Source organism: Globicephala melas, chromosome 2 (assembly GCF_963455315.2).
Source record: "Globicephala melas chromosome 2, mGloMel1.2, whole genome shotgun sequence".
Taxonomy (NCBI): domain Eukaryota; kingdom Metazoa; phylum Chordata; class Mammalia; order Artiodactyla; family Delphinidae; genus Globicephala; species Globicephala melas.
This window is the reverse complement of record NC_083315.2, coordinates 68,350,869-68,375,843: the sequence shown is the minus strand read 5'-3', so window position 1 is coordinate 68,375,843 and position 24,975 is coordinate 68,350,869. Positions and strand designations below refer to the sequence as shown.

Genomic DNA, 24,975 nt, shown 5'->3' with positions numbered 1-24,975 from the left:
TTCACTTGGCAGTATTCTTTAAACTGTGTTTGAACGTGTGTAATACACACACACGTCCACAAATACTGGCTTGGGTACTTAAACTTGTTCTAAGTTTTCTCAGTCTTTTTCTATTTACCTTGAATTTAGTGGGGTTACGTTTCAGATAATACATTTATATGTTGTTTTTTGAAAATATATTTTAAAACTTCTTTCTCTCTTTTGGGTCCTTTTAATAGCTTCTTGGAAGAAACTTCATTTTGTTTATCATCTTTGGCACCATGGAAGAAATGCAAAACAAAGCTGTGGTTTTCTTTGTGTTTTATATATGGAGCACAGCTGAAATTTTGAGGTGGGTAGAAATGCCAGGATGGTGTTTGAGTGCTTCTCCCACTCTGGAGCACCTCTCTTCTTGAGGGAGTTGCTGTCTTATCCAGAGTCTCATTTGATTTGAGATAAAGGTTCTATGTGTGGAGAGTTCTACCTGCATCTGTGTGCTCTGTAAAGGTGAGGCAGTTTTTTTTTTTTAAACAATCAATGGATCATAATACCAGCCTGGGCACTGGAGAGCAGAGGGAGAGATCCAGAGAAATGAAAGGATCTTACCCTTCAGGATCTTGCTGTCTTGTTGGAAAGAGAGCACTCATTCACATGGAAAAATTCTTGAAAGGGCTGAAGAAACATGGGGCTGAAGGAGCATCCCAGGTTGGATGGAAGTAGTAAAGACTAGCCTTCGAGAAGGGATGATAGAAATGAATCTTTTACTACAAGATTACTGAAGTTTGAATTGACCTCTTATCTGATTCTTCCATTCTCAGTTGTCAATAGAAGAAATATCTTTAAAAAAAAAAAAAAAGATCCAATTAAAGTAGATGTGTTCTTCTTTACCAGACTATAAACACTCCATACTTCTTCCCTTTTCAGTCAAGTGGAGGGTTGGTTTTGCAAATTGACTTCTCAGCTCTAGGTTTGGTGGTATTTTGGTAAAGTTGACAGTTAAGAGGGAGAAAAGACATCAGCAGTCCTAGATTGTGTTTAAATGGAGTCTGTATCCCATGGCACCCAGTATACCCTCTAATTTACTTAACACAAAGGCGAAAGAGATTATAGGTACTTAATATTAACTTTTACTGTTTGGGAGGAAGCAACTTTTTTTTATGTTATCTCTTTTTAAATAGAGTATTCCTGATTATAGATTAGAGGTCTTTTGTATACTTTAATTTTGGTAATGTTCATTTATGCAGCGATAAAGTGTCTGTCAAAGTATCTGTCATCTTTACCTACTTGGAATGTAGATCAACTAGGAATAAAGCCAAAATGCTTCTGAGCATCTGTTCTATATACTGAACCTTTTCATAGAGGGTTCCTTTGAGACCTAAACTTAGTCTGCCGTTATTGAGAATTCATATCCTTTGAAGATTGGAGGAGGAGCATGATGGGAGTTTATAATTCTGCTAAGAAGAAGCCATGTGTGGCTAATTGTGAAATTATTGTTGAATGACGTTCTAGGGTTGCATTCAGTGGCTTTTAACATGTTAATTCCTTATTTTCAATAGGTACCCCTTCTACATGCTTTCCTGCATTGACATGGATTGGAAGGTGCTCACATGGCTTCGTTACACTATGTGGATTCCCCTGTATCCTCTGGGATGTTTGGCAGAAGGTACTTTCAGGAACTCTAGGTTTTATACCTTAATTCCAAGGGGTGGCCAGATCTTTCTTCCTCTGCCAGCCTTAGTCTGAAATATGGGTGTTGAACTTTTCAAGAATTTCTTTCTAGTGGCTTCCTTCCACATGACTCCTGGTATCTAGACTGTTCCAAGGAAGTAGCTCATTTTGTTAAGGTTTGGAAGCTGGGTGGTCATGCACTGCATGCTTCCTATTTATATGGTACTTTAAATTTTCGAAAGCAAGTTCTTATTGATGACTTCATTTTATTACGACAAACACCTAGTGAGTGAGTCAGGGATTTTTCTCTTCATTTTATGGAATAGGAAGCCCAGTGCTATCAGATGACTGTTCCTCATTTATCCTTGTTGTCAGCTTGGAGGCTTACTTCCTAGGAAAGCTAGGGGGAAAAAAAAAGAGACATGAGCCCATTGTACAAAGAGAGGAGGAAGAAGCATTTTCAACAAACCCAGAAACTTTGAGGGGTTAGAAGGTTCTATCAGTAGATGTGACTGTATTTCATTTGCTTCTAAAACGTTCTTGTTTCTGCTTTTCAGCTGTCTCAGTGATCCAGTCCATTCCGATATTTAATGAAACAGGAAGATTCAGCTTCACATTGCCATATCCAGTGAAAATCAAAGTTAGATTTTCCTTTTTTCTTCAGATTTATCTTATAATATTATTTTTAGGTAAGTATTGGCTCTATAATAGACCTTTTTTCTGTTACTTCTTAGAAGGTAGAGTTAAATGATTCAGAGTTTTAAAAATCCTTATTAGTATTCTTACTTTCAAAAGAGTAGAAATAAGTTAGAGAACGATTACTTTGCCAAATAGACCCAGTAGGAGAATATGCTGTGTGTGGAAGTATTTCTTCCCACATCTCCAGTGAGTGAGTTATCTTCTTGAAATGCTCTAGGTCATTGGGACTTCACCATACTTCATGTTTAAAACAATGTAAGCAGCTCTTTTAAAACTGAATAAAAAATGAATAAAAAGTTCATTTTACTTCTGCTAATTTCAGTAGCAGATCCCTTATCCAGAGGAATTATTACAGAGGTGGTGATACAGTTGGCAGCAAGGAGGGAAGGCAGTAAAGGCCTCTGAGCAGCCAGGACACGTCAGAAGGCTTCTACCTAACAATAGGAAAGCCCCCCACTCCTCATGTAAAGCGTTGCTTATTTATTAATTTTAATATAAAACCATAAAGTTTTGCCTTAACTCATAAAAACTAAGCACTAAAAAGAAGGGAAAGAGAAGTAAACCTATATTATTGCAAATATGAGAGATTTAAAAGCCTTCCTAATTATGAGGATTGTTTACTTTAGATAAAGTTCTAACACATTTTAATATACTTACATATATTTCTCCCTGTTGTATTTCACAAAAGTCTTGAGGTGGCCTTGAAGTATGGCTCTATGGTCTCCTGGCAACAGAAGGATGTGACAGCAGATAGTATACTGGTTATCTTTTTCTGTGTAACAAATTACCCCAAAACTTAGCAGCTTAAGACAGAAAACATTTATTATCTCGCGTGTATCCTGAGAGTCAGGAAGTAGGCTAGCTGGGTGGCCCTGGCTCAGGGACGCTCATGAGGTTTCGTCAAGCTGTCAGCTCAGCTGGGCCTACAGTTTCTGCACACTTGACTGGGGCTGGAGGATCTGCTGCAAGCTCGCTTATGTAGCTGTGGACAGGAGGCTTCAGTTTCCTGCCATAGTACTTTTCCACGTGGATGCTCATGACGTGGCTTCTCCCCAAAGCAAGTGATCTGGAAGAAAGCAGAAGCCACACTGCCTTTTTTTTTTTTTTGCCTTTAAAAAATTTATTTATTATTGAAATATATTTGACATAAAACATTGTATAACTTTAAGGTATAATATGTTGATTTGATACATTTATCAATTGTAATAAGATTGCCATTATAGTGATAATTAGCACTTCTATCATGTCCACACTGCTTTTTATAACCTAAACTCAGAAGTGACATACTATCACTTTTTTAAAAAAAGATTTATTTATTTATTTATTTGATGGCTGTGTTGGGTCTTTGTTGCTGCACATGGGCTTTCTCTAGTTGTGGCGAGCAGGGGCTACTCTTTGTTGCGGTGCGCGGGCTTCTCATTGCGGTGGCTTCTCTTGTTGCGGAGCACGGGCTCTAGGCACGCGGGCTTCAGTAGTTGTGGCATCCAGGCTCTAGAGCACAGGCTCAGTAGTTGTGGCGCACGGGGGCTTTGTTGCTCCTCAGCATGTGGGATCTTCCCGAACCAGGGCTCAAACCCATGTCCCCTGCATTGGCAGGTGGATTCTTAACCACTAGTGCCACCAGGGAAGCCCCGACATACTATCACTTTTGCTGTATTCTCTTTCTTACACAGATCAACCTTGTATAATGTGGGAGGGGACTACACAAGGGTATGACATACCAGGAGGTAGGGATTATTGGGGACCAGCTTGGAGGCTGGCTTCCCCAGACTGAGAGGGAGACCACAAAAAGTAAACCCAAGAAGTTGGAAAGCCCAGTGATCTTGGTTATTTATTTATCCGCACCATGCGGCTTGTGGGATCTTAGTTCCCCAACCAGGGATTGAACCCGGGCCCTTGGCAGTGAAAGCGCGGAGTCCTAACCACTGGACCACCAGGGAATTCCCGATCTTGGTCATTTAGAAGTGGGGGAGAAGAGACCTACACCCTTTAGGAGCCCCTCGGAATCAGCACATGGCAGAAGTGCAGTTAAATAATATACATTATGGGGGCAGGTCATCTGCCAAAGGTTAAATTTTATTCCATTTGTTCTTCTTTTCCATTTCAGAAAGATTTCACACCAAAAATATTAAAACGTTTGGCGCTTTAAGGGAGTAAGCTTCAATTTGGAAAATGCACTCATTAAAAGAGCTCTTTACCTCTATTACTGGATAAATCTAGTACTACTGTAATTAGGCTCCATGAGGTGGGCCTACTGAAAGTGTTAAAAAGGAATAAGTGTTGGAAAGACCCTTAAAATATTTTACTAAAAAAGCTAGAAGGGTAGACGTATTTTATTTATTTTAAAAAATATTTATTTGGCTGCACCAGGTCTTAGTTGCGGCACGCAGGATCTTTGTTGCCGCATGCAGGATCTTTAGTTGTGGCATGTATTAGTTGTGGCATGCAGGCTCTTAGTTGTGGCATGCAGGATCTAGTTCCCTGACCAGGGATCGAACCTGGGCCCCCTGCATTGGGAGCGCAGAGTTGTAACCACTGGACCACCAGAGAAGTCCCAGGTAGGTGTATTTTAATGTGCACTAACCCTAGTGGCTTTTCCTTGTGTTGTTTAAGCTATTGCATATTCTAACTTACAAGGTTCTGTATTCATAGTTTGCCTACAATGAATATGTAGTTGTTCTTATTCTTCAGAATGAAATAAATCCTAAATCTACGTAATTTAGAAGCAGTATAACAACCTGTTATATTTGTGTATGGATCAAACATACGTTCTCTCACAATGGCTGTAAAATAAGTGTTTTTAACCCTGTTGTACAGTGAGAAAACTGAGGTGAGACTAAGCTGCAGAACTACTCAGTGATCACGTAGGATTGAAATTTTCTTCTGGCTCTTAAATCCTGTGTTTTTCTAGTTCACTGAATTGTGTGCTTCCTAGAAAAGTGTCTCATACCTTTTAGGCTATTGCTTAATACATATTATTGCATAGCCTTGAATTAAAAATTAGGTTCTCTGTTTCAGATTTGTGTATTTCATTTTATATAAATCCTACCTTAAAAGAAAGGAAAAAAAAGAATACTGAACTCTAATTAATGAAATTTTTAGGGGTGAAGTGTACTGATGTCTGCAGCTTACATTGAAATACATAAAGAATGAGATGGGAATGGGTATGTGATAAATGTAAAAAAGTTAAAGTTTAAATCTAGGTGGTATTCACTGTACAATGGTTTAATCTTCTGTATATTTGAAATTTTTCATAGTAAAATATGGGAGAAAATTAAATTGTAGAACCCACTGGGGGAAAATTGAATTGTCTCTAGTGCATTATTAATATTTGTTCTAAGTTGTACTTCCTGAGCAACTGCAGTAAGCACAGGGCTGTGGGATATGAAAAACAGACAACTAGGGACTGTCCTGCCCCAAGAGCTTCTGCTTATAAACAGAGACAAAGATTCTCATTTCTAATTGGCCTCTTTTCTTTTTCAGGATTATACATAAATTTCCGTCATCTTTATAAACAGCGCAGGCGGCGCTTTGGACAAAAAAAGAAAAAGATCCACTAAAAAGAGAGATTTAGATGACTTCTTGCCAGTTTGAGCCTAATCTATAATTCTTAGTTTTACCTTCTTGTACTGATGTAAAAGTTTTTTTAAAGTTAAATGATTAAATTCTCAGTGAGGCTATCTTCCTTTTTCCCCAGTAACATTCCTGAATTTACTGTATTATCTTAGTGTAGTACTTGCATGACATGGATTACTGATACCTGATGACAGGTTCATTCCTGTGTATTCTGTTAATGACAGCAAAAGACTCAGCCCTACCCCCACCCACTCCATGTCCAGTCAGTCTGTTTCACACAGGCCAGAGATACTTCTTCAGTGCCCTGACGCTACCAGCTACTGGCCATTCTTATAGCTGGGAATTGTTCTTTTCAGCTATTGCTTGTGGAAAAAAAAAAAGCAAGACTACGTTGCTGTGTAGGAGGCTGTGAAAGTGACTCAGACAAGGACCTAATATATTCTGTACCCAAGGGGCTACTTGTTAAGTGGGTTGGCATTGATTTTTCTGGAAATCGAGTTTTACTCAGTCATTGATAAAACATTTCTGAGTCCGAGTAGGGCTGGAGGACACATATTACCTCTGAATCTCTCTAACAACATCTTAACCTGCGTGGGCACTGGAGAGGCCCAGGGTGATTTGAGAGAAACCAGTCAGAACCTTGGAACACCATGATCATTTACTTCATTCCTAGCTAAATCAGAACTATTTTCAACACGAAAGATGAAACATTAGTTAGAAAACAATGAGATTATAAGAGTTCCAAATGCAAATGGTGCTACAGGGATCAAAAGGGTCAAACTGGCCATGCAGCCTGTGGCAAACTGGAAACATCAGAGTAGGCCAAGTAAAAATACCTATGAAACTGTCTTAGGCTGTGCACAGACATAAAAAACTCAGTGTTCCTTCCCCTGCATTGACTGAGTCCATTTACTTGTGTCAGAGTGAGTTGGTGGAACTGTTTTTGAATAGGCCTCAAAAACACCTGCTTTTTATTTTGCTGTTGTTTCACCTGTCTGCAGTAGGACAGTGAAAACAAAGTGAGAACTTTGGCTGGAGAACCACCAGCTGAGCCTTTAACAATTCCTGGCAGGAAATCCACCAACAGAGGAACTGAAAAAAATCTAGACACTATCATTTGGCCATTGTCGAAAACATCAGTTTCCCCTAATACATTCCAAGTAAACCAAGTAATGTTTGTATATAAGAATTTGAGGTATGCTGACTCTTTCTGTTCTGCCATTCCCATTGTTCCTGGGGGAAAGGGGACTCAGTGGGTTATGCTATTTCTCTGGGCCCAAGATGGAAACTTGGTTTGACCTAAGTAAAAACATCTGATTAGCATAGGCTGGTTGGTATTTTTACAAGTTCATTGCACTGAAGGATATTTTGCATGTCTGCAACTTCTGTCAACATTTGTTTGTATTAATTTCTGGTGTTCTTTCAACTGACTTTCTATGTGTAATTGGGCAGATCAGCTTTACAGCAGATTATGCTGTATCTTTGTGGTAGAATCTTGTATTCTTAGTGACTGATTGTTATAAACCCCTTTATTGCTGTCTGAGAAAGCTAAAGATTGTGTATTTCTATTAAACATTTACAATTAAAATCTTAGTAACTTGTGTTTAAAGATCATTTAGTCTAATGGTTTCCAAATTGTTAGTGATAAATTCCTTTGTTTAGAAAAAATATTTTATAGGCATACCTCGCTTTATTGCACTTCACAGATACTTGCATTTTTTAGAAATTGAAGATCTGTGGCAACCCTGTGTTGTCAGATGATGGATAGCATTTTTTAGCAGTAAATATTTTAAAATCAAGGTATATACCTTTTATTTTAGAATGCTATTGCACACTTAATAGACTACAGTATAGTGTAAACATAACATTTTTATATACTGGGAAACCAAGAAATTCGTGTGACTCACTTTAGTGAAATATATGCTTCACTGCGGTGGCCTGGAGGCAAACCTGCAAAACCTCCGAGGTATGCCTATATAGCAATTCAGCATGTTAAATAAAACATGTTTGCTTGGGTTGAAGCAGCCATTCCTTAGGAGGTTTACAGAACAATCTGAAAAGCACTGATGATGTAAACAAAGCCTGGAGAAGTTAGATGACTTGCCTAAGGTCATGAAGCTAGCTCATGAACTGGAACCATAACTGACTACAGTGATATCAGAATCTACCTGGATGGAACCTGGCTTAGGCAGTGAAGCAGTGAGGCCTAACCAGTGTCAGAAACAAGGAAGTCAGTATGGAACCCAAGGAACCTTCAAGATTGATGAATCTATGCTACTTAGGAGGTTAAAATTATACTTAGGTTATAGGACAGAGCAAAAGGCAAAAAGACCCATTAAAAATTTCCCAGTGCAACCATTTTATAGAAAATCAAATATTTTGTTTTCATTAAAAAAAATTTGAAAAAACAAGAATCATTTTATACATTTATGGTTGCTGTCTAAAAGTTTGTATCTCAAGATATGCCAAAAGCACCTAAGGGTTACCACCGACCTTTTGCCCAAGTTCTAAGGAAATTCTGAAACTTAGTGATGTTGGGCTTATACTTAGCAAGTCTCCTCTCCCAATCTTAGGTACCTGAAAATGTCCCTGTGGTTGGGAGAGGAGAAGAGTAAAGGGCATTTCAGGAACAAAGAACCCAGGTTGTTAGGGCGCCAGAGGAAGGTGGAGTGGGCTCTACGCTTGTCAGTCCTTCAGGCTTCTCAGGAGAGGTGCCCATTGTGGGAGCAACAGTTGTCTTTTGGTTTTAAAGACTGAGCTCCAGAAAGCTAAGGTCAAAGCCCGAGCAGCTGCCCACCCTGCAGAACCCTTCTCAGAGTAGCAGAGTCAAACCTGCAAGTGGTGCTTCTGAGGCAGCCTTGAGAAGGTCTTCGGGTAGCTGCTGCAGAGGTGAACAGACCAGAAAAGTTTTTATCCTAAATTATTTTCACTTGAAAAAAGAATGAAGTCAGCTTCACATTCTTTCAGCGCTGCTCCCAGAGAAGTCTGTCTGCAAAGGTGTGATGTTGTGGTCGTACCCGGCGTACTCAGAGGTGCCAGTACTGGCCAGCTTGAGTTGCTGGGCGGCGTGAGTCAGCTGGAACGCAGCATCGGGGTGAGCTGTGTCAGGCAGCAGCGTGCACTCCCTTTCTAGCATGTCAGCCACCCCTTTGAGCAGGTCCAGGAAACCAAAGGCCAAGGCAGCCTTTCGTAAACGGTTCAGCTCCTAAAACAAAAGACACCAATGTTCCTGAAATGTGTTCTCCTCATCACATACTTTGTAAGTACTCAGCTTAGTATAAGTTCTCCTTGATTCCCAATCTTAAATGAGCATTTTTATATGAGAACAAATGCTTGTACAGAGATGCCAATAACAAGAGAGTGTGATGACATGACTGGGAAGTGGTTCCTCTGCAGGTGATCAGAAAGCTAAGGAAGACACAGGTGACTGAAACTCAGGTCATCCTCACCACAGTTCATGAGCACTTAGGCCAAACATGGTGAGGTACTTTGTAGATTCTGCATAGAAATGACATCCTCCTGATCTGAGGTATCTCATTTAGCATTATACCCTCTAGGTCTCTCCACGTTCCTGCATGAGCACTTAGGCCAAACATGGTGAGATGCTTTGCATACATCATTTCATGTACTCATAACTCTATGGAGGATACTTTTCCTCCATTACTCAGGTACAGAAAAGGCTTGCCCCAAACCTCAGAGGGCTCTTACCCTCTGGTGCCTCTCTGGCTGGAGCCTTAGACTGAATGACGATGAGCATGTCTGGAGGAGGCACTGGAGGAGTCAGTAGGTCTGACCCCAAAGATTACCACAAAAGGTTGAGTAGTGGATGGAAGCACAGAAATATGAAATGCCCCATCTATCACTTAGCAGTGTGATCTGGGCAAGTGTGTAGCCTCTCTGGGTGTCAGTGGCACAAAATGAGGATAACCTCTTCCACGCCCACTGGAAGAGCTGACACAGCCATCTGGTAGAGGCCCTTTCCTGTAGGTTATATAAAACCAGAAAAGAGAAATGGGCTTTCTGACCACCTCTCTACTATCATCTGTTTACAACTGAAAAGTTCAGAAGGCCGAAGTACAAGTGTGCCACCCTGAATAGACAGCTCTGCAGGGAGACAGGGACTACAGCCAAGGAGTGGTCATCAAGGGCCTAGGGCTTCAGTTAGTGGGGGACATGGTGGGCTAGGCAGCTCTCTGGTTGAACTCTGCTTGATTTCACCAGCTCGCTACATAATTAGAAGACATAAAGGTAATAAGATAACATCCAGACAAAGCACATATGTTCTCTGGAAGAGATGCTACCCTGGAGCTGGCTGTGTGTACCGTATTTTAAGATTCGCAAGCTAGGACACAATTGCCAATACAGCATACCTCACACTGCCACTTAATTTAATCTCAGCCAAACACCAGAAGGACAGGGGAGAAGCAAGGAGTGATTATAAATGCCCCTCAACTCCACCGCATCCCTTGTAACTTCACTCCACCAATGGTTGTGCATTAGCTAGGTATGATTCTGGAGGGCCATCCTTTTGCAATTCGTAAATGTGCAATTTTAGAAGTCATTCCTGGAAGCAGATCCTCTGGTGCAGTAAGAATGTTCTGGGCAATCACCATCCCTGGAAGTCACATACAATGGTTGCCTGGAGTCAGACTGGATACCCACATGGGAGCAGTGAGGAGGTTTAAGGGCTGTGACCCACAGGTCCTTGCAGCTCCTTCCCTCAGCCATTCACAACAGCACCAACGCAGAGAAGACCCGCTGCACAGAACCAGGCCATTTAAACACTTCTGATTCCTGGATTTTAGGGCAGCAACAGACTTATCACTTCTACTGACTTTACTGATGAAAAAACTAAGGCACAAACAAACCATACATTTCTAATCCCTGTCCATGTTCAACGTTACCCTACGCTACTGTGAACTGTTTGTTTCTGGCACACATCCCAGGGCCCGCCCTCATTCCCTATAATTCTGATAGTCTTACCTTATAGAATGTCTGTGTTTTTTCAGGTAGTTTCCTTGCATTTCTTAAAATCTTCTGTACATCTGTCTATCGAGGGTAAAAAGAATTCAACATTAGAATTCTGTGGTAAAAAGGGAAAGAATACAAAAGGACGGCTTTAAATTAAAAAAATGAAAATGAGAAAAGAGTTACAATGTCAAGATGAGGATCCCTTCTGAGTTAATGTCATTGTTCAACATTAGTAAAGCATCTCCCTCCTTCAAAAGGCTTGATGATAATAAATCCCTTGGTGATAATAATGAACTTGTCACAAAAACACCCCCAGTAAACCCATACATCTATGGCCACTGCTTTTTGACAAGGGTACCAAGACCATCCAATGGGGGAAAGAACAGTCTCTTTAACAAATGGTGCTTGGATAACTGGATAGCCACCCGCAAAAAAATGAAGTTGGACTCTTACTTCATACCATATACAAAAAATGGACTCAAAATGGATCAGAGGCCTAAATGTAAGAGCTAAAACTATAAAACTCTTTTCGTGACAACAGCAGAGCAACAAAAGAAAAAATAAATTTGGCAAATGTTCATAGCAGCATTATTCATAATAGCCAAAAGGTGGAAATAATTCAAAAGTTCACCAACTGAATGAATGGATAAACAAAACGTGGTTTATTTATACAATGGACTATTACTCAGCCATCAAAAGGAAAGAAGTACTGATACATGCTACAACATGAATGAACGTTGAAAACATTATGCTAACTGAAAGAAGTCAAACACAGGGGCTTCCCTGGTGGCGCAGTGGTTGAGAATCTGCCTGCTAATGCAGGGGACACGGGTTCAAGCCCTGGTCTGGGAGGATCCCATATGCCGCGGAGCGGCTGGGCCCATGAGCCACAACTACTGAGCCTGCGCGTCTGGAGCCTGTGCTCCGCAACAAGAGAGGCCACGATGGTGAGAGGCCCGTGCACTGCGATGAAGAGTGGTCCCTGCTTGCCACAATTAGAGAAAGCCCTCACACAGAAACGAAGACCCAACACAGCAAAAATAAATTAATTAATTAATAAACTCCTACTCCCAACATCTCTTGAAAAAAAAAAAAAAAAAAGAAGTCAAACACAAAGGCCACGTATAATATGATGCAGTTTATATGAAATATCCAGAACAGGCAAATCCTTATAGACAGAAAGCAGACTAGTGGCTGCCAAGAGCTAGGGGAAGAGTGACTTGTTTAGTGGGCATAAGATTTCCTTTTGGGGTGATGAAAATGTTTTGGAACTAGATAGTGGTGATGGCTGTGTAACACTGTGATTGTACTAAATGCCACCGAATTGTAACTTTAAAATATTTGAAATGGTAAATTTTGTTATGTGCACCTCACCATAATGAAACAATACACCCAGATCAAAACAAAATTTAAAAAATAATTTTAGAAAAATTCAGCTCTCTTTCTGACAGGGAAGTGTTGGGGTCAGTGATGGCAAGAAAGAGGGAGAACTTGAATTTCCAACAAAGGGAGGAGGCCCCTTAGCCACAGCAGGATGTGTCCAGTCTCCCTGAAAAGGGGGCTGGAAGAGACTATGCCATCAACAGAAGCTACTTCTGTGGTCAGGTGGCCTGACTGCCTCTTCCCATTTGGCTTAGGTTGGACTCGTGGAAGAACAAAGGAAAAAAAAAAAGGCACTCAGATGATAAAAAAGTGATTTTTAAAAATAGGTATAACACTGCTATATTTAAAATGGCCAACGAACGAGGACCTACTGTATAGCACAGAGAACTCTCCTCAATGTTATGTGGCAGCCTGGATGGGAGGGGAGTTTGGGGGAGAACAGATACATGTATATGTACGGCTGAGTCCCTTTGCTGTGCACCTGAAACTAGCACAACATTGTTAATCAGCTATACTCCAGTATAAAATAAAGAGTTAAAAAAAATAGGTATAAATGACTAATGGGACAAGAAAGTCACTGAGTATGTTGACTAAAAGCAGCACACCGTGATAACAAGATAATCTTAGCCTCCCATGAAAGTGTCTCTGTGGCACTACAGGGTAATGCTTTGGCTTACCCCGTGGGGATGGAAGAAATAACCACATGAAGATTTTTACAGCTTTCTCAAAATTATTATTAAAGATAACACCCATAATGTTATTCAATGACTCACCATGTCAAAACTTTTACATTAAAATTTAATGCCAGAAAAATGTGTCTCTCTAGAAGAACTGACATGCTTCCTTTTATCAGACAAGAAGAACCATATAAACAACATGTTTCTTTTTTGACCTTGGTAGCAGGAAGCTCAGAGCCAAATTGCTCAAATACAATTATCATTTTGCCTTGGCTTCCTGAAACAATTGTCTCTCGTCTTCCTCTACGTTTCATATTGCTCTAAATTTTGTAAAAAATGATCCTGCTATGTACGTGTTTTACTGTAGGCCACCTCAAATCCTTTTTGGAAATAATGACAAACATTAGAAGTAAATTAATTACTAAGTATCGAAGGAAAAGAAAATCAAATCAAATGTCCGCCTGCCCGCCAGAATCCCTCCTCCTGTCCCCAGTGGAGAGCAACGTGAATGGTAATGTTACCTGCAGGCCACTGGGTTTGATCCACACGGTCACATTCTGGGCATAACTGCGTTTGTTTTTGGGCTGCAGGGGGAATGGGCTCTTATTATCATCCTCACCATAAGGGTTTTCTTTAGCATCTTAAAAGAAAAAGACATTCTTGAAATGACATCTGGCAAAACACAATCAATTACATTTCCAATTAGGCTAGAAGCTCTTTGAATCATTCAATCTCCTATATCCTGTTACTTCCCTAATTAAGAAAATCCATTAACTTCAGTCAGGTTGGGGAACCTGTTCTCAATACTGATGTCGACACTAAACAATCAACTGAGACACATACAAGTGAAAAACAACTTAATGTTTTTAAAGAAACAAGCTTCACTTATCTGCTTTATAAATTAAGGTCAGAGAGGATAAAATTGTTGTACATACAACACTAAAGTATATATAAAAATATATGTCTATATATACTGCAATTCTATATAGCCTAGCCCAGCACTCTCCAACAGAACTTTCTGTGATGAGGAATGGTAGCCACAGCCCATGTGACCACTGAACCCTTGACACATGGCTAGTGTAACAGAGGAACTGAATTTTATTTAATTAAATTTAAAGAGCCTCTGTGGTGAGTGGCTACTGGATTAGACAACATAGGTCTAGGCATTGAGAAAATTTAAAAGTAAAATTACGTATAGCCAAATTATGGAAAAGAGCAAGGGAAAGGACTTCCCTAGTGGTCCAATGGTTAAGAATCCGCCCGCCAATGCAGGGGACACGGGTTCGAGCTCTGGTCTGGGAAGATCCCACATGCTGCGGGACAACTAAGCCTGTGCGCCACAACTACTGAGCCTGCGCTCTAGAGCCCACGAGCCACAACTACTGAGCCTGCATGCCACAACTACTGAAGCCCATGCACCTAGAGCCTGTGCTCTGCAACAAGACAAGCCACGGCAAGAAGCCCACACCGCAACGAAGAGTGGCCCCTGCTTGCACACGGGGTCTACTATATATAAAATAGTTTCTTACAAAATAAGACCAAACAAAGAAAAATGAAAACCAACTTAAAAAAACCAACAACATTAACAAAAAGCAAGCAGGACAGAGATGGGCTTAAGGCCCAGGGTTGGCCTCTGGTGCCGCCATGAGTCTGTGGGCGGGTGCAAGCTGGGGCGGCCGAGGTGCTCAGTCGCCCTTCTGCTTGGGGGCCTGCACAGCAATGAAAGCCCACGTGCAGCAATGAAGACCCTGCACAGCCAAAAAAAAAAAAAAAAAAAAAGGAGCAAGGGAAGAAATACCTTTTTGGTGAAACATACCTCATCTTATGGCTTACTAGTTTATTGCTTCCAAGGATTTAAAGCCATGTTGGTTTTATAGTCATGTGGATAAACAAGGTTTTTTGTTTTTCTACCTATTTCCTAAGTCACTGAAACTCTGTCACAAACTTACAAAGCATACTTGTATCTACTGGCTCATTTTATCCTTATTATCATTTGGGGTAGACAAAGAAGGAATCATTTTCCCAACAAGTCTGGGGAGCTTAAATCCCTTGCTCAAATCAAATGTTCATGTTGAAAACTGGAATTAGCCCAGTTTCTCTAACTGACCCATAAGCCCTCTAACCCCAATCTTGTCATTAATTTAGATGCCTTATACTGGCCTCATACTATCTCTGTCAGTCCCCTCTCCTCCTACCCACTCCAAAAAGTAGTGGCTCAGCTTTCCAGACATTTCCACAAATACTTGTCAATACATAAACCTTTCTAGTCAGGCCAAGATCCCAACAGTTGTTTCCCATGCCACATGCTTATTTCCAACTTCCCTGCCACTGTTCCTGTTATCCCCCTGTCTGGAATGCTCTCCTTTCCTCATTTATTTATTCCCTCCCTCACGTACTCATTCATCATCTATAGTAAGACCTCACTATGCAGCAAGCACTGTGCTAGGAAGTGTGGCTACAGAAGGTATTGTTCAGGCCTCAAGGAACTTATAGAATTTATTAAATTACAACTATGTGCAAAATACTTTACACATACAACTTCTCTCCTTACAGCAACCCTAGAGGGTAGATATTATTAGTCTCATTAAAGATGAGGAAACTGAGGCTCAGATTTCCCAGGGACTCAGCTGGGCCTGGTTTCGAAGACAACACTTCCCCTACTCAACACTGCTGTTCCTCACCTTTCCAAAGTTACTTAAATTCTAGGTCCAGATCCTATCCTACTTTCTCCATGGAGTTGTCCCATATTTTTCTGGTAGACAGTGATTTCTCTAGTCCCTTTTATCCTACAGCACTCAGTGTCAGTACCAAACATTTCAACGTCTAATCGTAGCCTATCTTGTACTGTCTCTAATTGTTTGGAGCCTATATGTGGTAACTGGCTTAGCAGACATTTATGAAAAAAGAACAAGAGACCTTAGAAATAATAAATATGATAGCAGAAATTAAAAAAAAATCAGTTGCAAGATAAAGTTGAAGATTATTTTACAGAACGTACAACAAAAAATGAAAAAAATGGGTAGGGGATGATAAGAAAATTACACACACACACACACACACACAAATCATAAACATATGTTCTAGAGAGGGAGAACAGAGAATACAAACAGGGGAGAAATCAAAGACATATTCGTGTTCCCAGGAATGAAGAACATGAATTCCTAGATGGAAGGGCCCACTGAGTCCCCAGCCCAATGAGTGAAGAGACCAAAAACTAGGTACATGATTCTGAAAATCTCGAACGCTAGGGCCACTAAAAGAGCCTCAAGGTGTGCAGAGGAAACAGAGATTACTGTCAAAGCCCTGGCAGTCAGCATGGCACTAGACTCTCAGTAGTGACACTGGAAGCCAGAAGAGACAATAGAGTGATGCTTCGAAACTCTAAAGGAAAATGATTCCCAACCTAGAACTCAATATCCAACCACACTATCAATCAAGTGTAAGGGATGAAATACAGACACTTCCACATATGCAAGATTTCAAATGTTCACTTCCCATGTACCCTTTTCTCAGGAGGATGCATGAAACAGGAGAGCCACGGAAGAGCTATGAAGGGAAGACGCGGGATGACAACTATGCAACCAGCCTAGAGAACCACCAGTCCATTCATGAAACAAGAGGGAGGGAGATGACTCCAAGCAAAAAAAAGAAAGAAACTGACAAAAAAATACGTAAAGGATGTATTTTACTTACGGAGGCATTAGTGATAGGTACACAGAAAACAGCAAAGGAAAACAAGAAAAAAGAAGAGAGAAGTAGAGGAAGGCTGCGAGACAGCCTAGAGTGAGGGCTGCGCTCATCCGCTGCTGGCTCCCCTACAGCCAGGCTGCCCAGCTCTTTCCTGCATCCTCTGAGGAACATCAGTGCCTTTCCAAGAGAGCTTTCCTTTTAATTGAAGTTAGAATACATTTATCTTACCCGCTAGAAAAAAGAAATGTCTAATTAAAAAAAAAAGTAATATCTGGAGTAGGCCACGAAGAGCTGCAAAACAAAGGAAATGTGATGTGGTACACCACACAGCTTAGTAGTAAATAATACTGACTTCACTTAGCAAGGACGGAATACTGATTTACCCAAAAAGAACGCTATAACCACACTGCAAGGATTGAGGAAGGGAAAAATGTGCTTCTTGGGTGGATGGGTGGGGAGGGATGGTAGCGGTAAGAGAGCTAACTAGTTTTCCTTAAAAAGTCAAAAAAAAAGACCTTTAAAAGAAAAAAAGGGTCAAGAAATAGCTGTATACTTATATTATTTAGAAATGTAAGTAAACATCAGAAGAAACAATTAAAATTTGAAAATGGTTGTCTCTAGAAACAGAATTAGGAGAAGGGATAAGTATAAACAGTACTATTTTGCAAGCTTTCCTTTGATTAAAAAACATAATTAAAACAGCAGGGTTTCCCTGGTAGTGCAGTGGTTGGGAGTCTGCCTGCCAATGCAGGGGACATGGTTTGGAGCCCTGGTCTGGGAAGATCCCATATGTGGTGGACCAACTAAGCCTGTGCACCACAACTACTAAACCTGCATTCTAGAGCCCACGAGCCACAACTACTGAGTCTGCATGCCACAATTACTGAAGCCTGTGTGCCTAGAGCCCGTGCTCCGCAACAGGAGAAGCCACCGCAATGAGAAGCCCACACACTGCAATGAAGAGTAGCCCCTGCTCGCTACAACTAGAGAACGCCCACGTGCAGCAACGAAGACCCAATGCAGCCAAAAATAAACAAACAAACAAACAAACAAACAGCAGGATCTACCATTAAAATGTGCCTACTCTGCGTCAGGTAGCCAATACACATTCCCTCAATAAATTCTCCAACAACCCTCTAAGATAGGTTTTATTATCACTTATTACTTGTTACCATAATGACAATCCCAATTTCCTAGGACAGTTGTGAGAATTAAATGAGATGATACATTTCATTTTGTCTAGCACAGTGCCCGGCACAAAGTTAAATTCAAGAGATGTTAGCTCTTATTATCCTCAGGGAAAAGAAGAACAGATAGCGGGAGGGAAAAACAACATGAATACAGGGCTGAGTAAAGAGCAGTTCCATCTGACTTAAGAATACGCGTTAGGACTTCCCTGGTGGCACAGTGGTTAAGAATCTGCCTGCTAATGCAGGGGACATGGGTTCGATCCCTGGTCTGGGAAGATCCCACATGCCATGGAGCAACTAAGCCTGTGCGCCACAACTACTGAGCCTGCGCTCTAGAGCCCGCGAGCCACAACTACTGAGCCCACGTGCCACAACTACTGAAGCCCGTGCGCCTACAGCCTGTGCTCTGCAACAAGAGAAGCCACCGCAATGAGAAGCCCGTGCACCGCAACGAAGAGTGGCCTCCACTCGCCGCAACTGGAGAGAGCCCGCGCAGCAACGAAGACCCAACACAGCCAAAAATAAATGAATAAATTAATTTAAAAAAAAAAAGAATACGCGTTAACCAGCCAAGCATTGCTAGGTTGGCAGCCAGATCAGAAAGGGATGTGAATGTTACTACCTTAGATTATGGACAGGCAGCTGTGGTGAAAACTCTCACAATAGTCTAGGTTAGGGGTGAGCAAGCTTTTTTTGCAAAGGATCAGACAGCAATATTTTAGGCTTTGTGGGTTATACGGTCTCTGTTGTAAGTACTCAATTCTGCCATTGAAGCAGGAAAGCAGCCATAGATCATATATAAATACATGAGTGTGACTGTGTAATAAAACTGCACAATAAAATTATATTTACAAAGTAAGCGGTGGGCTAGTTTGACCTGCAGGCCCTAGTTAGCTGACCTCTGATCTAAGTGAAAGGTAAAAGAAGCCAGAACAAGGCAAGAGCCATGAGAATGAAGAGACAGAATGAATGTAGGAATGCTGCAGAGAGAACAGGTAAAAGAGGTGAAGAATCTCTCTTTCAACACACACACACACACACACCCAGGTTCTCCTCCAATCACTGTCCTAATTCTGTCCTCTTGTGGTCAAACTTGGCATTTCCATTTCCTCATCTCTAATTCATTCCTCAACCTGTCTCCTGGCTAATCATCTGCTGAAACTCTTACAAAGCCACCAAGAATCTCCTATCTGTTAAGATCAAATGACTGTTTTTTTCTTTAAATGTGATTTTAAAAATATTTATTTATTTTATTTTTGGCTGTGTTGGGTCTTTGTTGCTGTGCGCAGGCTTTCTCTAGTTGCGGCGAGCCGGGGCTACTCTTCATTGCGGTGCGTGGGCTTCTCATTGCAGTGGCTTCTCCTGTTGCAGAGCACGGGCTCTAGGTGTGTGGGCTTAGTTGCTCTGCAGCATGTGGGATCTTCCCGGACCAGGGCTTGAACCCGTGTCCGCTGAATTGGCCGGGGGATTCTTAACCACTGCACCACCAGGGAAGTCCCAAGATCAAATGACTCTTGATTCATAGTGTCTTCTTCTTTCCTCTTGGTTTCCATTCCTTTCTAAAACTCTTTAATCATTTAAAACCCTCATTCTACAGGCTCTTTCAGATTAAGTCCTCAAGGTGCTATTCCTCCTACTGGTCTTTCTTAAAAGAAGAGAAAATCCTCACATGATTTTAAAACTTTTTTTCAAATCATGAACTCATTTCCAGTGGGGACTGTTTTTTCTGCAGCACTCTTTTTGCCCTGGTTGCAGAGGAATTCCTACACAGCCATTTATATTAGCTTCTGGAGGATGCACCATGGATTTCATTGCTTCAGGATCAGTTTTTGCACTGTTTGGTTTGGGAATGGGTCATGTCGATCCACATGGTGCAGGACTTGGGCTTCAACTTCTCATAGGAGACTTTTATGTTTCTTTATATGCAGAAAAGTAGGTAGAAACAATGGGTAGAATTTTTCTTATCATCCTCTCAGCTTTACTCAGAGATTTCAGCTCTTTGTCTTTTCTCCTATTCCTGTGTGAACTTCAAAAGCCCAGCCCCTGGATCCTAGCTCAAGAGTTGGCAAACTATGGCTGGCTGCCTGTTTAAGAATTAAGAATTTTAAAAATATTTTTAAAAGGTTTATGATTGTGCTACAATGGCAGTGTAGTGGTTATGACAAAACCCATAATGGCCTGTAAAATGTAAAATATTTATTATATGGCTCTTTACTGAAAAAGTTTGCTGACCCTTGGCCTAGCTTCTACGGCCTATATTCCATCAAAATCTTCTTTAGGCTTCAATGGCAAAAGACATCCTTCAGACCTTAAATGACATGTATGCACATGTGTATAAGACATTGTAGGCTGTGTCTCATATGTGCTCATAAAACACTGTACTTCTTTCTTGAATCCCTTTATTCTCTTGGCGTCTGTGACATCCATTTCTTCTACCTTTTCTCTTTGATCTGCCTCTTCTCATTTTCCTTTACTGGTGCCAATTCCACTGCTACTAGTAGTTGGTCCTTTTTAGGAGTCTGGTCCTTGGCTCTCTTTTTTCCTTAACGTATATACTTTCCTGAGGCTATGGCTTCTTACAGTGCGGTTATTGACCTAGATTGTAATCACTTGGGTAATATTAAAACTACAGGGACTTCGCTGGTGGCGCAGTGGTTAAGAATCTGCCTTCCAATGCAGGGGACATGAGTTCGAGCCCTGGTCAGGGAAGGTCCCACATGCCACGGAGCTACTAAGCCCGTGCACCACAACTACTGAGCCTGTGCTCTAGAGCCTGGATGCCACAACTACTGAAGCCCGCGTGCCTAGAGCCCGTGCTCCGCAACAAGAGAAGCCACCGCAATGAGAAGCCCGTGCACCGCCACGAAGAGTAGCCCCCGCTCGCGACAACTAGAGGAAGCCCACACACAGCAACGAAGACCCAGCGCAGCCAAAAATAAATAAATAAATTTATATAAAAAAGAAAAAACCCCTGAAAGTTCCTGGCTTGAATCCAGACCAAATAAGTCAGAATCTCTGTAGGTAGGGCCCAGGAAACAGAATTTCTTTTTTAAATATTTATTTTTATTTATTTTTGGTTGCATGGGGTCTTAGTTGCAGCACGTGGGATCTTCATTGAAGCATGCAGGCTCCCTTGTTGCGGCGCGCAGGCTTCTCTCTAGTTGTGGTGTGAGGGTTTTCTCTTCTCTAGTTATGGCGCACAGGCTCCAGGGCGTGAGGGCTCTGGAGTTTGCGGCACGCAGGCTCTCTAGTTGAGGTGCGTGAGCTCAGCAGTTGTGGTGCATGGTCCTAGGTGCCCCGTGGCATGTGGGATCCTAGTTCCCTGATCAGGGATCAAATCTACGTCCCCTGCATTGTAAGGCAGATTCTTTACCACTGGACCACCAGGGAAGTCCCAGGAAACAGAATTTTTAAACAAGTTCTCCAGTTTCACTTTTGCATACCAAAACTCAAATTTGTGAACTATTGCCCTAAGCAATCTCCCTCATTATCATCATTTTAACTATCAGCATTATGCTTATAACTAAAAATTATATTTTCAACTCTGCCCTCTCTCCTGAACTCCAGATTCTCACAGGAATTGTTTATAGGCACCTCCACCTAAATCTCACAGGCATAAACTTAACATGCACAAAAGATGTTCTTCCCAAATCTACTCTTCTTCCTCTGTTCTGTTTCAATTGATAGTACCACCTTTCACCCTATAGCTCCGGTCAGAAACCTGGGATCATTCTCAACTCTTCTCTTCCCTCTATTCTCATATCTAAATACTGTTGTTTCTACCTCCTAAATACCTTTTGCATGGATCCCATCGTCTCTATCGCCAGCCACTGCCCCTGTTCTGCCTTTCATCTTCACAACTCCAGGACTGTCACAGTAGACTTCTAACTACAAGATGCCCTTACCTTTTCAAACCCACACTCCACAGAGTTCTTTTTCTAAATGCAAAATTTATGATCTTTCACTTGGATTTCAGCCATACTGCACAACTCCAGGGGGTACCAGTACCTAGAATACAAAGTCATCTAACCGGTATCGCCACTGTTCTCATTACAGCCAGAAGGATCTGATCATATTACTCCCTTCACTGGTTTCCCAGCATCTGCAGAATAAAGTCTCAGCTCTTCACATTTCAGATGAGGCCTGCCCTGCTGTACCACTGCCAATCTCTAACCTACCATCTGGCCTTCCCACCCCTCCCTCACACTTTGTGCTCCATTTGGGCAGGATGCCCTTTGTGCCTCCACTAGCTCAGCAAATTCCTCTTTTTCTTCAAAACTCAGCTAGGGTGTCTCTTCTCTGTGCAGATTTTCCTGAGTCCTCTAGGCAGAGCTGACCATCCCCTCCTTCAGGCCAACTCTGATCTTGTGCCAGCTCATGTTTATTACGCCACTCTCCGCTAGACTTTGAGTAACTCCTGCTAACTCTTTTAGCCCCCACACCTGGCACAGAATAGGTTGCATGGTAGATGTTCCTAAAATTTAAATGGGCCCAAATAAGTCAAGGGTGACACTACAGCTGGAGCCTGAGTACCTAGGAGTACAAAGGCCTCAATCAGAGGGAGTAGGAAAATCAGAAGAAACAGTTCATGGGGGAAGTGGGGAGAGACAACAGTTTCTGCAATAAACATGCTAAGCTTAGGACTGTGACAGAATATCCAGGTGGAGAGGTCCAAGGGGGAACTGGAAATATAATATGCAAGTTTCAGGGAGAGATCAAGCCAGCACCAGAGTCAGAGATTTTTGGGACTCTGAAGCTATAACAGCTGATGAAATAACCAAGAGAGAATAATAACCCAAGAGAAGAAGGCAAAGAACAACACCTTGGGAATCATGAGGCAAGAGGAAGAAAAGACAAGATGACAAGAAAGAAAAGTTGCCAAGGAAAAAGATAAGTACTAGGTGAATGCAATGTTAGGAAAACTAAGGGAAAATAGTTTCAAGAAGGAATGGGATTAATTATCTATGAATGACTAGGGGTACCCGGGTTGAAAATAGTACACTAAAGAAAAAAGTTTATGGAGAATAGCTTTTCACTCCAAACATTTAGAGCATTTATTTTTACTTGAAGCAACCTAAATATTTGTTTCCCCTGAGCTGTAAAATTAAAAGTGCAAACATCAAACTCTCTTGCGGTTCTCCATGTACATATCCAGAGTCAGAAACCACAGGGCACTCATAAGAGAAATCACGCAGCTCTCTGACTGCACAGACAGAGCCATTCTGAACAGCAGAGAGAAAACAAAGTCAGGATAAATAAAATCTAATCTGGGTTATACCTGAAATAGGACCCAACTGTGCCATTTTCCCTAGCCATGGAAGAGGTTCTGGGCCAGGCTCAAAGAGAGACATCATGAGGTTTGATTTCTTCTTGCTGTCAGCTTGGGAGTAGAGCATTCCGTGCCATTCAGGACTAGATGGAGAGAAGATGGAAGATCAGAAGAACATCAAGCCTGGGACTATCAAGTTAAATAACTCTAGCCTGTGTTTTTCTCTTGAGAGACATGGTTTTCAGCTTTGAAATTAGGTGCATTACTTTTACTAAAGTCAAATCCTAAACCTAAAAATGCATACTGATGTCCCCTAATATTACCATTCCTTGGGGACAGGTATTATTATTCAATTATGTAGATATGGAAATCAAAAGCAGTCTTAAAAGAGAAAAAAAAAATCATAAGGGCAGCAAGTAGCTGCAGGGGTGGTGACAAGTAAGGGCTGAGACCTATAGGTTTTATCAGCCGCCTACGAATCATTCACAGCAGTACCACAGAGAGAAGCCCTTCTAACAAAGGGCACAAAGCCATCACCCAGCTCTGCTCCCACTTCTCAAAGGGCCCCAGGTGATTCTCCTACTCAGAGACAGTACAAGTAGCCTGAGTACCAAGAAATATAGCAAACTGATACCTAATAAGAATTGCATTTTTCTTTCTGGATCAGCTAATTTTAACTCAAGCAGAAAAGGAGCCATGCTTCCTCTGAGCATTCCTAACCTCTTGATTTTCTCTACCAGTCAATCCCAGGGGATGGCCAGAAGATGACCTCTTCTTCTCTGACAACAGGTATTATAGAAAGGGAAGCAGAGAGTTTTGCAGATTTTGAGACTACAGCGAAAAGTGAAAGCTAGAAGGGCTTTCCTCATAGGGAAGGAATACAGCAGAGCGGTTACGAGCATGGGCTATGGAGTCACAATACGTGGATAAGAGCCTGGCTCTTTCATTTACTAGCTGTGTGACCTTGAGCAAGTACCATGACTTGCTCTCGAAGCCTCAGTTTCTTCATCTAAGGAATGGGGATAATACTGATACCTCCTGTATAGTGAGGTATATAAAGTGCCTAGAGAAGTACCTGGCACATGGTAAAATGTTCAATGTTATCGGTATGTTTTTTCATTTAGTTTTACCTCCTCATTCTATAGCTGAGGAGTCTGTGCATACTGCATAAGATCCTACAACAAGTTAGTAGCATTACTTAAACTGACCCCAGTTTTCCTAGATAGGATGGAAAAGAGGAAAACTGAGAAAAGATATTATATAAAGGCAATATAATTAAAAGACTCACTCTGTACTTATTCTAGGGGATGCTTTAAAGAGTAGTGTAGAAGGTGATAGTACGTGGGAAGGATATGGCAGAAAGAGAAAAAAAGTGACGAGATCCTTTCTATTCTTTCTTTCAGAAAAGTCTGGGGAATACTTCACTATAAATTGATTCTCCCTTTCACTCAACCAAAGGTAAAAAAGTTTCTTACCCTAATTGAACTATCGCCACCATTCCTTCCACTTTTAGGCTGCCATGGAGCAGGACACAAAAGTTGGGTATTTTGCCTGCAATCTGATTGGCTGAATTTTCATCTTCGTTGTCATCCGTTATACCAGTACCCACCTCATCACCTTCTATGAAAAGAAGAGAAAACCAGTCAGACTGAGATTAGCTACAAAAACTCCAAACTCCAGTTGTACTCTTGGCTCTTTCTAGCCTTGGAAGGAAAGTATACAAAATTATAAAGGAATATTATAACAAGTAAGAAAAACTCATATTCTGGTTTTCCTATGTCCAAATAAAAATCAGTTTTCACATGTTATATAAATTCCACTTATATGAAACATCCAGAAGAGGCAAATCTATACAGATAGGATATCAGTAGTT

The 24,975-nt window shown here is 41.3% G+C and overlaps 2 protein-coding genes across 5 annotated transcripts in view; one reads left to right on the top strand and one right to left on the bottom strand.

Annotated features, from left to right (window-relative positions):
* Positions 1 to 7,515, top strand: part of HACD3 (3-hydroxyacyl-CoA dehydratase 3) — a 32,600-nt gene extending 25,085 nt beyond the window's left edge. The window contains exons 8-11 of the mRNA XM_030875234.2: positions 219 to 331; positions 1,536 to 1,642; positions 2,205 to 2,336; positions 5,830 to 7,515. Of these exons, the coding sequence (XP_030731094.1) occupies positions 219 to 331; positions 1,536 to 1,642; positions 2,205 to 2,336; positions 5,830 to 5,906 (429 nt within the window). The 3' untranslated portion in view covers positions 5,907 to 7,515. The remainder of the gene's footprint in view (positions 1 to 218; positions 332 to 1,535; positions 1,643 to 2,204; positions 2,337 to 5,829) is intronic.
* INTS14 (integrator complex subunit 14) overlaps positions 815 to 24,975 on the bottom strand; it is a 43,033-nt gene continuing 18,872 nt past the window's right edge. For 2 of the 4 annotated variants that reach the window (XM_030875227.3, XM_070044890.1), the window contains exons 8-13: positions 24,578 to 24,722; positions 23,112 to 23,245; positions 13,475 to 13,593; positions 10,906 to 10,971; positions 3,004 to 9,127; positions 815 to 2,047 (exon numbers count right to left, since the gene is read on the bottom strand). In XM_030875227.3, the coding sequence (XP_030731087.1) occupies positions 8,876 to 9,127; positions 10,906 to 10,971; positions 13,475 to 13,593; positions 23,112 to 23,245; positions 24,578 to 24,722 (716 nt within the window). In that variant the 3' untranslated portion in view covers positions 815 to 2,047; positions 3,004 to 8,875. The remainder of the gene's footprint in view (positions 2,048 to 3,003; positions 9,128 to 10,905; positions 10,972 to 13,474; positions 13,594 to 23,111; positions 23,246 to 24,577; positions 24,723 to 24,975) is intronic. The other 2 variants (XM_070044891.1, XM_070044892.1) reach the window with 2 other exon arrangements.